The sequence below is a fragment of the Podarcis raffonei genome, chromosome 4 (assembly GCF_027172205.1).
Source record: "Podarcis raffonei isolate rPodRaf1 chromosome 4, rPodRaf1.pri, whole genome shotgun sequence".
Classification (NCBI taxonomy): domain Eukaryota; kingdom Metazoa; phylum Chordata; class Lepidosauria; order Squamata; family Lacertidae; genus Podarcis; species Podarcis raffonei.
In genome coordinates, this window is record NC_070605.1 from 35128312 (window position 1) to 35142495 (window position 14184).

The 14184-nt window shown below is 44.6% G+C and overlaps 1 protein-coding gene across 3 annotated transcripts in view; it reads right to left on the reverse strand.

The window, feature by feature from the left end:
- COL8A1 (collagen type VIII alpha 1 chain) overlaps positions 1-14184 on the reverse strand; it is a 91733-nt gene continuing 77549 nt past the window's right edge. For 2 of the 3 annotated variants that reach the window (XM_053386167.1, XM_053386168.1), the window contains 2 exons: positions 2728-3037; positions 1-2051 (listed from right to left, as the gene is read on the reverse strand). In XM_053386167.1, the coding sequence (XP_053242142.1) occupies positions 148-2051; positions 2728-3034 (2211 nt within the window). In that variant the 5' untranslated portion in view covers positions 3035-3037 and the 3' untranslated portion in view covers positions 1-147. The remainder of the gene's footprint in view (positions 2052-2727; positions 3038-14184) is intronic. The other variant, XM_053386169.1, reaches the window with a different exon arrangement.

Here is a 14184-nt window from a genome sequence, read left to right on the forward strand (position 1 = left end):
TAATGTTTGAAGTTGTAATTTTATTTGAATGATTGTACATGTTGGTCCAAAAAAGAAAACAAAATAAAAGTCATTAAATGCACCTTTCAATGGTATAGATTTGGAGAACGGGCAGGGGGAGTTTTTGTTCTGTCCGAGTGTTTTGGTTTACATGGGATACAATAAATATCCTGAAAAAGATGAATGGACATATTGCCCAGCATAGAGTCCTGCTGCTTGTTCGGATGGCATCTGGATATAAACTCTGTCACCTAGCGTCAGCTGAACGACGGCACTCCCAGAAGCTTGGTCCAGGAAGCCTTTCTTGTACTCATCGTACGTGTACATCAGGGGCTCGTTGTTCTTGAACAAAGCCACCCAAACATTCCCCCCTTTACAGTGAACGTGGTAGGCGAAGTAGTATATCCCTGGGATCTCGCAGGTGAAGATGCCAGTCTGTGGGTTATAGTTCTGCCTGCCATTGTAGAGGAGCTTGTCAAACACCACAGGAACTCCAACCCGTGGGAAAGGTGTGGTGAGCTCAGCTGTGAAAGCTGGCATCTCGTAGGAAGCGGCGCCGTTTTTGATTTTCTTGTAGCCATATGGCGTCTTTGCTCCATCAAGGCCTGGACCCACCTCAGGCAAATATTGTCCCATAGCTGGCGGTGTGGGTTGTATTATGACTGGTGGGCCTGGTGGACCAGGAGGCCCTGGAGGTCCCTGGAGGCCTGGCTGGCCAGGAGCACCAATGGACCCAGGCTTCCCAGGTGGGCCTTGCATCCCCGCAATTCCAGGTTTCCCTGCTCCTGGAAATCCTGGCTGGCCTGGTAGGCCTCGTTCACCCTTCACCCCGGGAAGCCCGGGAGGTCCAATTGGGCCACTGGGTCCTGCGATGCCTGGGATTCCAGAAGGGCCTTGGAGGCCTTGAGCCCCTGGGATCCCAGGCTCTCCTTTGGGACCCATGGGCCCATGAGTACCAGGCAGACCTGGCAAGCCTTTGTGACCAGCTTCCCCTTTTGGTCCGATTGGGCCAGGTAAGCCTCTTAGGCCTGGAGACCCCACTTCTCCTGGGAAACCAGGCTTCCCTGGGAAACCCTGTAAACCAACTTCACCTTTTGGACCAATTGGTCCTTGAGGGCCAACAGCTCCAGCTTCTCCTTTAGGCCCTTGAAACCCCATAGCACCTGAGGGCCCCATTAACCCTGGCAATCCTGGTTGGCCTGGTTCTCCTGGTGGCCCACCCATACCAGGTGGGCCCATGTGCCCCTTTTCACCCTTAGGCCCAAGTGGTCCTGGAATACCGCCCATGCCACGCTCACCTTTAGGCCCAGGGAAACCTGGCTTCCCAATCCCAGGCATGCCAGGAGGTCCAGGTAAGCCTGGCAAGCCTTGCTCACCTTTCCCACCTGGAAACCCTGGCTGCCCTGGAATTCCATCTTGGCCTGGTTTCCCCACACCTGGAAGGCCAGGAGGACCTTGAATTCCAGGAGCCCCACCTAACCCCCGAGGCCCGGGCTCTCCGGGAAGCCCTGGCTTGCCTGCAGGTCCCTGTGGGCCTGGGAAACCAACCATCCCTGGCTTGCCTACCCCTGGAAGCCCAACAGGACCTGGAGGACCAGGTAAACCAGGTGGACCTTTTAGCCCTGGCAATCCTGGAATCCCAACACCTTTATCTCCTTTTGGGCCTGGGGGGCCTTGCATTCCAGGTTGCCCTTTCATCCCTGGCTCGCCCTTTCCTCCTGGCTGTCCTGGCAATCCTCTGTCACCTGGCTTTCCTATTCCAGGGAGTCCATGAGGTCCTGGTTGCCCTTGGGGCCCTGGAATGCCCATAGGTCCAATCTCTCCCTTTGGTCCCATCTCTCCTCTTGATCCCGGAGCCCCCATCGCTCCTGGTTTTCCCGGCATTCCAGGCATGCCTGGTTTGCCAATCCCTGGATATCCTTGTGGACCTGGTTTTCCTTTGGCTCCTGGCACTCCATGTCCTGGTATCCCTGGTGGTCCGGGTGGGCCTCTTGGTCCAGGCTCCCCAGGAGGACCCTGCTCACCTCTCAAACTGGCTAATGGAAGTTCTGCTGTACAAGAGAGAAAGAGGGAGCGACAATTAACCATTATGTCAGTTGACTGGCCAATCATCTAAGTACTTCAAGGGGAATTAGTAAGCTTGCGTCTGGATTTGGATTTGATATCCCGCTTTATCACTACCCGGAGGAGTCTCAAATTGGCTAACATTCTCCTTTCCCTTCCTCCCCCACAACAAACACTCTGAGGTGTTTGCCATTTTAACAGTTAAAAACCACGTTGCATATTTTAAATGGCTATCTCCACCATTTTCAGTGGCATAGTGTTATTCTCTGAATGCATTCCAAATATAAGACTCCTGCTTTCAGATGTACATGCCTTAGCTCCCTTCCTCTACAATGTTTCAAGTAAGAGTTCTATTTCTTAAGCTAAGGGTGTGTAATGAATTTGGAAATTCTGAATATTTGGGGAATAGGTATGAAACTTCATCAAAATGCAGAAATACATGCCTTAGGTCACTTGGAAATATTTATATTTATATATAGTATTTAAAAAACCTCTTTGGCATGCCACGCTGAAACCCCACAGAGCTCCCTCCAGAAATAACTCTTTATGTTCACTTACTATTATACAAACAAATATACATATTTTCTGTTAGATGACAGAGGGATGGTTAAGAACCGAAGTAGGAAGGAGCAGAAAGGACAGCTCATGTCTTGCCAATGTTACCTTTTCCTTTCTTTGAAATCCCCTTCTTGCCAAGCATGGGTATCTGTGGGATTTCTTTGATGTACTGAGGCACATATTCTTTCCCATAGGGCAAGTGTGGCCCCTCCTTGGCCATGTGCTGCATTGGAACACCATCTTTGCCCAGTGGCATGTGAGGTACTTGTTGCCCCAGGGGCTGGTACTGCGGCACTTGGGGAGGCATCTGCTTGATCCCATAATAAGCACCTGCTTGGGTGGGCCTCAGTAGCCCAAGGTAAAGGGATGCAACCGCCGTCAAAAGCCACAAAGGTGCTAGCAACAAAGCCATAACCTGCAACAAAACAGAACAGAACAGCAGTTGCAAGGGAGTGGGGAATGGCAAAGACAACTGTATGGCAGGGATGGAACCAGAGGCATTGAGAAGAAGGAGGTTTGTGGTGGCTGCAGTTATCTTAACCTCTTTAACCTAAGTGCTTTTCTTTATAGTACTGGGTGAAGCAGCTATAGCCACCATCGTATTCCCAGTGGCACATCGTATTCTTCCCATGGCACTGCATGGTAACAACATTTCAAACATTTTTTATTAAAAGGAAGGAAAAAAGGAAGCTGAAATCAGTCACACCTAGAGTCCATGGGTCCCAGCCATCAAGGCTATCTAAGCTGGTTCCACACCTTCTCCTCCATCATTCGGTCAGCAGAGAAGATGCCTGGAAGATCAACTTGGAGGACTTGAACTTTCAATCTTGTTGAATTATTTGGTTCCTAGCTATTTTTGTGTCTGCATTTTCACGAACCCAGTTGCTAGGTTTTTTATTGCTCATGTGCAGATCTACTGGCAGAGGGGACAAACTCCATCCTATTTCTTGAGATGTAACTGTTTCAAGTGAGCAATCTGGGATGGGTTTCTTTGACCCTTCAATTAATGCTGCTCTTCCTTTGTCAAATAATGTAACCTTCCTGCTCTTCTGATACATAACATTGTTAAACCGTGGGATTTGCTACCGTGGTGCAGTGATGGCTACCAATATAGGCAGTTTTAAAAGAGACAAATTCATACACGTTAAGGCTGTCAACTGCTAGTCAAGATGGCTATACAGTGGTACCTCAGGTTAAGAACTTACCGTATTTTTCGCTCTATAACACGCACCCGACCATAACACGCACGTAGTTTTTAGAGGAGGAAAATCCGTAGGCATGCCACCCGTAGACATTCCCTCCATAACACGCGCAGACATTTCCCCTTACTTTCTAGGAGGAAAAAAGTGAGTGTTATGGTGCAAAAAATACGGTAATTCATTCCGGAGGTCTGAAAATGTTCTTAACCTGAGGTACCACTTTAGCTAATGGGGCCTCCTGCTGCCGCTGCGCCACTGCCGTGTGATTTCTGTTCTCATCCTAGAGCAAAGTTCTTAACCCGAGGTACTATTTCTGGGTTAGCGGAGACTGTAACCTGAAGTGTCTGTAACCAGAGGTACCACTGTATCCAGAATCAGAGGCAGCATGCCTCTGAATACATCTTGATGGAGAACGGCAGCAGCAGGGGGTCATTTTCCCTCATGCACTGCTTGTAGGCTTCCCAGAAGCATCTAGTTGGGCTGCCATACTTATGGAAAACAGGATGCTGGATTTGATACACTTTTGGTTGAATGCAGCAAGGCTCTTCACAAGTTCCCTGAGAGAAAGAGCTAGAAGAAGCTAAGATTTGGCCTAATAGAACTAAACAGAAAAAGAGGGTGGAAACCACGAAGCAGTATTTGTAAGTGCACACTAGAGGGGGTGTTTGCTGTACAATTCTATACAATCCCCACTCTTCTGAAAATCCAGATTTTTTGTTTGCATCATAATTAAATTTGAAACAGTCATTTCACGTTGCATTTATATGAAATTCCGAGGGGGGAAATATCTGAAGAGAGGTTGAGAGTCAGTAGCGCTCCACAGTAATAATGGATAAAATCAAACATTTGCAGTCAAGTACAGCTAAGTCTGCTATGTTCAGCATGGCTAGATTTGCTATGAAAGCGATCCAACTTAGAAAAGTTTATGAGGACAAATGCTTGGATCAAGGGCTCTTAACTCAAGGATACTTCTTGTCACTAGAGGCCCAAATGTCCTCTGTGGCTAGGAATGCCTTCTACCAGCTGTATCTGGTTTGTTAGCTATGAAACCTCCTGGAAAGGGATCGCTTGACCACTGCGTAGGTAACCTTGAGGCTCAATTACCGCAATGTGCTCTATGCAGGGCTGCCCTTGGGCCTGGTTAGGAAGCGCTAACTGGTGCAGAATTGCACAGCTGAGGCTGTGGCACAGGGCATAGTTGTGCAATGACACAGACTCAAAACAGATAGTTTCACCTTAAACAATGACTATTCTTTTGGGAAAACACCTACAAAATGGGTAGACAGTTAAAGCCTCAGGCATTTACAAACATTCTTTACACATTTTTTTTTAACTAAGTAGTGAAAGTTAAGAACAAATGTCTCAATACTTGGGAGAGGGGGCCACACACAGTATTAACATATTTGAGTAATGCATAATGTGCCAGTTCATAATTACACACAGCTTCCATTCTTTGCTTTCTATATTCAGTCGATGTGGATTTAAAAGTCAGCTAATTTAAGACCTGACTTATCAGGGAAAAACGACCAGGAATGCATGGATTTTCACACTCAATGAAGCCCTCAGTATGACACTCTCGTCATTTGCATACGTAGATATAATTCCAATGCAACTATTTGATAAACAAAACTCTATTTTGTTTGGTTTTTTGTTTTTCTCTATTAAAAACATTTATTCTGCTATCAAGCACAAAAGTAATAGTTATAGTTTTATCACATTTGCAGATTCATGGAATTTTCACACTTCAGAAAGAATTGCCTGTATATATATAATTTTCATAATTAAGCCTCACAAACATGGCCAGGGAAGAGGATTATATGTGTGGTTTAAATATTTTAGTGCTGAACGTGTGGGTCCTGATTTTTAAAACAGCTTATCTTCATGAAAGAAAATCTGTTATGCATAGCTATCAACTTTTCCCTTTTCTTGCGAGGAATCCTATTTGGAATAAGGGAATTTCCCTTAAAAAAAGGGAAACGTTGACAGCTATGCTGTTATGTGATACACAATTCAGTTATAGTCTTCCTCAGCTTGAGCCTGTATATACCTTTTACATTACAAAAAGAGTTAAAAGGTGTATTTAGAATATTGCAATACAGGTGTAAGCTCTGTCTTGTCCTTCCCAACCCAAGTCATCCCACCAATTTCCCCTCTGCAAGTGGATGTGCCCCTGATACAAGGGTTACAACAGAATTGTGAGTCTCCTCCTTGTTCTAATGGACTACAGTCCCTACACAAATCAGCTCTAGGAAAGCGTATCTCATCATGGAGGAGATGAACTGACAAAAATATGGTTTGGGGAAAATTTCTCAGCATGATCCGAGAAACTCCTTTTGCCCCCAAATCAGTAAACAAATACGTAGTTCCACTGAAGACAATTGGAATGAACTTGCAAGTTTTATTTCTAGGCTTAGCATCACACTAGCAGAGAACAGAGGAGGAATAATGAAAAACTTGGGTTGAATGGATTCTTTGTGGCCTAAAAAGGACACACCTTAAAGTATGGAGCAATTCTACTCTACATGATTCAGTATTGCTTTATATTTACATTTGATTGAATAAGTCAAAGCAAATTTAAGGACCCTGAAACTCCCTTGATCATTTCACTAAACAGCAATGAAATCCTTAAATAAAGTTCAAAAGTAAGCACACCTTTTCAACATTTTAAAACAGAACATGCACTTCAAACAAAAAGGCTTATCTGAGAACAATTCTTGCCCAGTTTTATTTATTTAAATTGATACCCAGCCCTTCATACGAGAGGAGCCCAGGGTGGCAATGTAAACCTCTTTTGCATTTCCCTTGTTTGATGACTCAGCAATCCTAAAGCTAGTAAATGGAGGTTCTAGTCCACACACTGCAGCACTAGTTTTTAAACTGAATAGCATATCGCCTAGAGAGCTGGGAACAAGATTGTGTACAATTACCTGAATTATTGTTGCTCATATACTCATTTAAATGCAGATACGCAAAATTATCCATTCTGCTCTACATTTAAAAGGTTTTTTTGCCCCCTTTTTTGTTCTTGTTAATCTGGTTTGAATAAGGCTGTTCAGTTTAATATATTGCAAAGTGCTGACAAAGCCAACTTGCAAAAGGAGGATGCAAATTAACGGCTCCACCAATGTTTCAAGTATCTAAACAATTCCATTAAAATATCTTGACATTTGAAAGGATAATTGACTGTTGAAATGGGAGCGTTTTCAGCTTCAAAGCATGCCCCTAATACCTTTAGCTTTTGTGAGATGGTCCTAAAAGCTTACACTTCATTTCCCCTATTGCATGAACCTCTTATAACTATCGTCCCCACGGGATGTCTTTTCTTCTTGCTATTTTGATTTCCTTAAGGGATTTTGTCAATTTCGCTGTGCTTTCAAAAGCAGAGAAGTGACATTGGCAACAAAGCTCTTTTATTCATTTTTAGGAAGCATGAGGAACGGCACAGCAGATCTGCAAAGGTGAAAGCAGGCTACCTCGAAATAGGAAAAGACCCCCAATCAGGCTCTACAACATTGCCATGATAGAGTGTGTAGCGTTTGTAAAAGAAAATGCATTTATTGTTGTTCTAGATTTAAAAAATGCAATTGAAAACATTACCTCAATGAAAGCATCAGATAGAGTAAATATAACAAATATAAATATACACAGAGAGAGGTTGAGAGAGAATATCTCAATTTGTCCAGCTATAGCTTGTAAACATTTCATCTGTTGGATGTATGACTATAGACCCTGGAGAAGCGACCACTGCCACCACCACCACCAAGGTCATATGACTAGAAGCTGCTATTGGCAGAAGACAACTGGTATATCACACTGATCCTGGCCTGACTGCACTAGCTGCCATAGTTTCTGGGTTCAAGTCAAAGTGCTGGTTTTGACCTATAAAGCCTTAAACGGCTCAGGACTCAACACCTCAAGGACTGACTCTCCCCACATGAACTGACCCAGACCCTGTGATTAGGGTGTTTTTGGAGGGGGGGAGGCAAAGTTGTTGAGCTTTTTAGGGGAACATATCCTTGAAATAAATAAGTCTTTGGGCTTTTTATTTTAATTTAAAAGCATTTTTCTTGAAAAATCGCCCTAGTTGCCGTACATCCGGGTTTTCCTGGACATTTTGCAGATTCAGCGAAAATCCGCCCGGACGCCATTTTGACAGTCCTATTCCTGGACATGTCCGGGGGAAAAACAGATGTATGGCAGCCCTCCCTGCCTGTGTTCATAATCTGAGGCCCTTCTTTGCTTGCCTCCTCCATGAGAGGAATGGAGTGTGGCAATATGAGAAGAGGCCTTTTCTATGGTGGCTCCCAGTTTGTGCAATGCTTTCCTCAGGGGGCTCACCTAGTGCCTGGGTTACATAGCTTTAAGTTCCAGGCAAAAACATTCCTCTTCAACCAGGCTTTGGGTTGATTAAACAGTTTATAGCCTTTTAAACTGTGGCAGGTGGTGGTATTATTTTTGTTTGTTAGTACGGTATGAATTTATATATTTTTATTATGTAAACCTGTGATCCATGGATGAAGGGCGGTATGGAAACAACAACAACAACTTATTAGCTCCCAAAAAGTATCATGTGAACAATGGTGATTGGCTCATCAGGGCAAATGGGGCCCTACCCCACCTGCCTCAGTCTGCCCCCAGCTAGTCCCCACATGCCTACTCTCTTCCTTACAACTCCCCCCAAAGCTGCCCCCCAAGCTTCTTCCTCCTTTGTCTCAGTGGTGCCCTTGAATAACTCAGCAGGGACGAAGTTGGGACAAAACAAGAATTAGTAGAACAAGAATTAGTTCACTCTGCCCATTGTCGTCTGTGGTTACCTGAGTCATTGACTCTGGCTCCCCCTACTGTTGGCCTCCCTCCCTCTCTTCCTTCCACCCCACCTATCCCAATGGCCATCAGCCACCACTGCATATGAAGCAGCCTTGAAATGCTTAAGTATGATGCTAGCTTAAATTTGCTTAATATTATTCTTGAATGTGATTCTCTGTTGCAATCCCATGGTTTTATGGCTTGATTGCTTGCCATAAAATACTTTCTTACCCACTTCTTTCTACAAACTAGCAAAACACAGCATTGGCCTTTCATTTGTTCACTTTGATGCTGTGCACACTGTGTTTTCTTAGTTCTTGCCTCCACGCTGCTTTATGGCTTATCTGTCTTTCAGAAAAGTACAGCAAAATTGAAGTTTGTGTCTTGGGCCTGAGTCTCTGCCATGTACAGTAATTCAGCCCACTGTACTTTGATTATCCCGTCCAAGAAGGGGTGGGGAGAGAAAGACAACCGCCTCTCTTATTTTCTTTTCTTTGTATTAATTTTATAGCTCCTTAGAAACCCCAAATCCCAGTCCAAGGGAGATATTCAAACCATGAAAAATGTCTATACAATATTTTTCTTGAAAAGGTCTCTGGCCCTTCAGACCGTTTTTATTGGAAGGCAGCATTTCCCCCACCCAACTGCAAAAGAGAAATCTTGTCTTGTGCGTACCTTCCCTCCAATTCTGGAAGAGAAGGTATGTCTATCCAAAAAAGCAAAATGAAGTGCTACAATCCACCCCAAAGGAAAACAAAGCTGAAAACCACTGGCCACATATGTTTCTCCCCCTCCCATCTCTTTTGCTTTACTGTTGTCGCCCTTTTCAGGTGTTCACCTTGATCACAGGAGGGATAAACATGTCCAAGTAGACAAGCATGTGCACATTTTCATGTATACCCCAATGAGAAGCCATGCCTTCAGTGTTTTGGACCTCACTCTCTAGAACTCCCTCCCACAAGAAGTTAGAAAGGCATTGTCCTTACTAAATGTCAGATTCTTGGTCAAGATTGTCTTATTTAATTATTGTTTTCTCTTTTTGTAAACTACGTTGAGGGTGTGTGTGTGTGTTATAATCAAACACTGTATACATTTTATGAAATAAATAAAATAAAATAAATTTCAGAAGACTTTGCACCATGAATGCTTCACAGATTATTTTTTTAATGGTTGAGATTTTAAATTCTAGAGGTTTTAAAATTTGGAAGTTTAATTTAGGCTGTATTTTTTTGCATATTTCAATGTTGCTCTCTGCTTTGAGACCTCGACGGTAAAAAGCAGGATATACAATTTAAAATAAATAAGCATCCTCTGCATTAACATCCTCTGCATGCTGGCTGCACCCTCTCTTCCTCACCCCCTCTCTGCATTTAATGCAAAGGTCTGAAAGATGTTTCAGCTGAATGCTGTTAGAAGAGGACACTCCTGTCGTTTGATATGGAGAATGTTCTATAGATTGGATGTAGCCTTGCTTTGACGCTGTAAGCAATTTAAATGATAGCTTCTAAACCCAGCTGCCCAACTCTAACGGGAGTGCCAGAATTTCCTTTCTTTTCAGATAGGGGCCTTAGGGCAGGTGGCAGCAGCTGGGTCCCCAGCAGTTGCCCAAGGGTGCTTCATGCAGTTGGTGGGCCTAATCGGCCCATTCCTGAACATATATTTATTATAACTACTACATAGGCTGCTCATGGAGCAGGGAGGCTACTGCAGCCCTGTTATACGTGGTGGTCAGGGCAAAAGGTACGAGCGGCAAGATTGCTTTGCCTGCAGGTGGTGCCACAATTGGGCCTGATGCTGCTGCACAATGGCAATGAGACGGATGTGGGATCCAATGGATCCCAGGCAGACTCATTGTCTCCTTGCTTCTGGAATGCTACATTTTGGGGCCTTCCACTAGTTCCCACCAGTGGAACTCCCACCCACCTGACAGGTGGCAAGAGGTCAGCTTAGTTAGGAGTGCTGGATAGAGGGACCCTTCTGCCCTACCATAGGGAGTGGGCGGCGCTGTGGTCTAAACCACTGAGCCTCTTGGGCTTGCCGATCAGAAAGTCGGCAGTTCGAATCCCCGTGACGGAGTGAACCCTTGTTGCTCTGTCCCAGCTCCTGCCAACCTAGCAGTTTGAAAGCATACAAGCACGAGTAGATAAATAGGTACTGCTGTGGTGGAAAGGTAAATGGCATTTCCGTGCGCTCTGGCTTCTGTCACGGTGTCCTGTTGTACCAGAAGCGGTTTAGTCATCCTGGCCACATGACTCGGAAAGCTGTCTGTGGACAAATGCTGGCTCCCTCGGCCTGAAAGCAAGATGAGCGCTGCAACCCCATCCAGGGGTCCTTCACCTTACCTTTACCTTTTTACCTCTACCCCACCAACTCCCTCTCACTATACTTTTTACTTGTTCTTTATCTACAACAGTTTGAATGAATTATTTTTTCCTGCTGAAATCAACAAAAAGAAGTAACTGTTAGTATTTCACGCCTCCGATGTTGCAGATGAGACTGGTGAAAATCACATGCCTGTCTGGAAAGAGTGTGGGAACGGAAGACAGTCTTATCTCTTCCGCTGTATGTACTATTGTACTGTACATTTGCTTTTACTTGTCCTTTTTTTCTTCTCTCGGAGCTGGAGAGAGAGGACGCCATGATTCTGTTTGTCTGTACACAGTGTGTAAATAAATACGTAGATTAGCTCTACGATGTCTCACGTTTCTTGCTGTGTTATGCTAGAAGATTAGTGTGCATATATCATTTGATATAAGGGACACGGGTGGCGCTGTGGGTAAAAGCCTCAGCGCCTAGGGCTTGCCGATCGAAAGGTCAGCGGTTCGAATCCCCGCGGCAGGGTGCGCTCCCGTTGCTCGGTCCCAGCACCTGCCAACCTAGCAGTTCGAAAGCACTCCCGGGTGCAAGTAGATAAATAGGGACCGCTTACTGGCGGGAAGGTAAACGGCGTTTCCGTGTGCTGCGCTGGCTCGCCAGATGCAGCTTTGTCACGCTGGTCACATGACCCGGAAGTGTCTCCGGACAGCGCTGGCCCCTGGCCTCTTAAGTGAGATGGGCGCACAACCCCAGAGTCTGTCAAGACTGGCCCGTACGGGCAGGGGTACCTTTACCTTTACCTTTATCATTTGATATATGTTGCTGAAGCGCACTGGAGAAGAAGGGAAATGCCTTTTACTGGAGGACGCTCGGAGTCCAGGGGCACCCCAGGGTATTTTTCCGACAGCGACTTCAGTAACAGTAGCCCTTGTATCCCATTGAGGGAGGGGAGAGAAGCAGGCAATGGAATAGCTCTGAAAGTTACATATATGGCTGATCCTTGCTTTCCAAAGAAAGCTGAGAAAGCAGGCACACATGTATTGTTTCCTGCACAATTTTAATACATTCTAAAAAGCAGCTGATCGCCGTTCACAGGTCTCTGAATGCATCTGGAAGTGGGATTGTCAAGGCAAAATTCTGTTCACATCACTCACTGGGATGCACAGCTGCCTCAGCAGCCAGTCTGCCTATACCTGGAGAAGTGAGCATTTCTCCTCCTCCTCCTCCTCTGTAAGAGGCTTTGCCTGCCAAGTGTCAACACTACTGTCAAGCCTATAAATCTTGGAGATTACTTTTGTTTGGAACTTCTCCTGCTATCCTGATGAGGAAATAATGGAACTGCCGAATTCCTCTGGTACATACAAAGCTAAATTGAAAATAAAGTTGAAATGTAATCAGGCACAGATGGTTTTGATATATATTTCTGAGTGGTTTAATCACTGTGTCATTAGTTTGCCAAACAACACGACTGGGATAAGTCAGATCTTAAGCCATATTCTGCTTTTAACAGAAACGATCAAACATGTTGCTTCGCTGGCTGTACGCAAAGAAACATTGTGATTGGGGTTTTTTACCCAGGTACAGAGACCGGATGGAAGAAAATACAACAGCCCCAAATGCCCTCTGTATTATTATTATTTTTCAAAAGAAGACTGATATTTTAATAATGTAGATGGACCAAAAAACCAAGGGTTGGGTTTCCCTGAAAAGCCTGTTAGCATGGCGCTTGTTTCTTGCAGACACCAAGCAGTTGACATCAGTGAAAACTAAGCAGGCCTGTAAGTTTGTTATTTTAGAGGTGGCAGCATACAGTTTGACTTAATATTTGACTTAAAAATATGAAATGTCTTCAGCTAAGCTGCTTATCCATGAACTCATGTTTGAATCGTTAACTAAAATGGTAAATCCACGCAAAGGCAATTTTGCTTCTGATAAGAAGAACATAAGAAGTTGCCTTATACTGAGTCAGACCATTGGTCAGGATTTGCCACACCCAAGTTTACCCAAGTGTGGGTTTGCTGCTATTTGCATTCCTTAACAGATTGGAGAACTGGGCCAAAACTAACCTAATGAGTTTCAACAGGGACAAATGTAAGGTTCTGCACTTAGGCAGAATAACCAGCTGTGCACATATAAGATGGGGGATACCTTGCTTGCCAATAGCACATGTGAAAAGGATCTAGGGGACCACAAGCTTAACATGAGTCAACGGTGTGATGCAGCAGCAAAAAAAGCTAATGCTATTCTAGGCTGCATCAACAGAAGTACAGTGTCCCGATTAAGGGAAGTAATAGTACCACTCTATTCTGCCTTGGTCTGACCACACCTGGAGTACGGTGTCTAGTTCTGGACACCACAATTTAAGAAGGATATTGACAATCTGGAACGTGTGCAGAGGAGGGTGACCAAGGTTATTAAGGATTTGGAAACCAAGCCTTATGAGGAATGGTTGAGGGAGTTGCATATGCTTAGCCTGAAAGAGAGGAGACTGGGGGGAGATATGATAGTTATCTTCAGTCTGAAGGGCTATCATATGGAAGATGGAGTTAGCTGGTTTTCTCCTGCTCCAGAGAGTAGGACCCAAGCCAATGGCTTCAGGTTACAAGAAAGGAGATTCCGACTAAATATCAGGAAGAACGTTCTGACAGTAAGAGCCGTTCAACAGTGGAACCGTCTGCCTCAGGAGTTGGTGGACTCTCCTTCTTTGGAGGTTTTTAAGCAGAGGCTGGATGGCCATCTGTCATGGATGCTTTAACTAAGATTCCTGCATTGCAGGGGGTTAGACTAGATGACCCTCAAGGTCCCTTCCAACTCTACAATTTTATAATTCTACCTTTAAACAAAACCAATTTTAATGGTTTTCCTCTGTAAATTCATATCTACCCAATAATCAAATATATTGGGGGGAAATTGGCCCCATATAGCTCCACTCAGGGTCACAGGTGTTTTGGCGTGAGTGAATCAATCATTACTTTCTGCTACTCCCCTTTCCAGGCCCACTGCTTCCTTGAATCTCTGGTTTCTTTTTAGTTATGCTCATAAATATTTCAGATATGTTCCTGAACAGAGTGAGGCATTATATATGTTTTCTTTTCTTTTGAACCCTCAGATCTGCACAAAACTAGAAAACTGCAAAAGCATACCACATTAAAAACTGTGTGCTGAGCATTTACAATTGCTTGACTGCAGGAGATGCTGGGAATTGAACCAGTGAATTTATGCATTTACTGTACCACTGAGT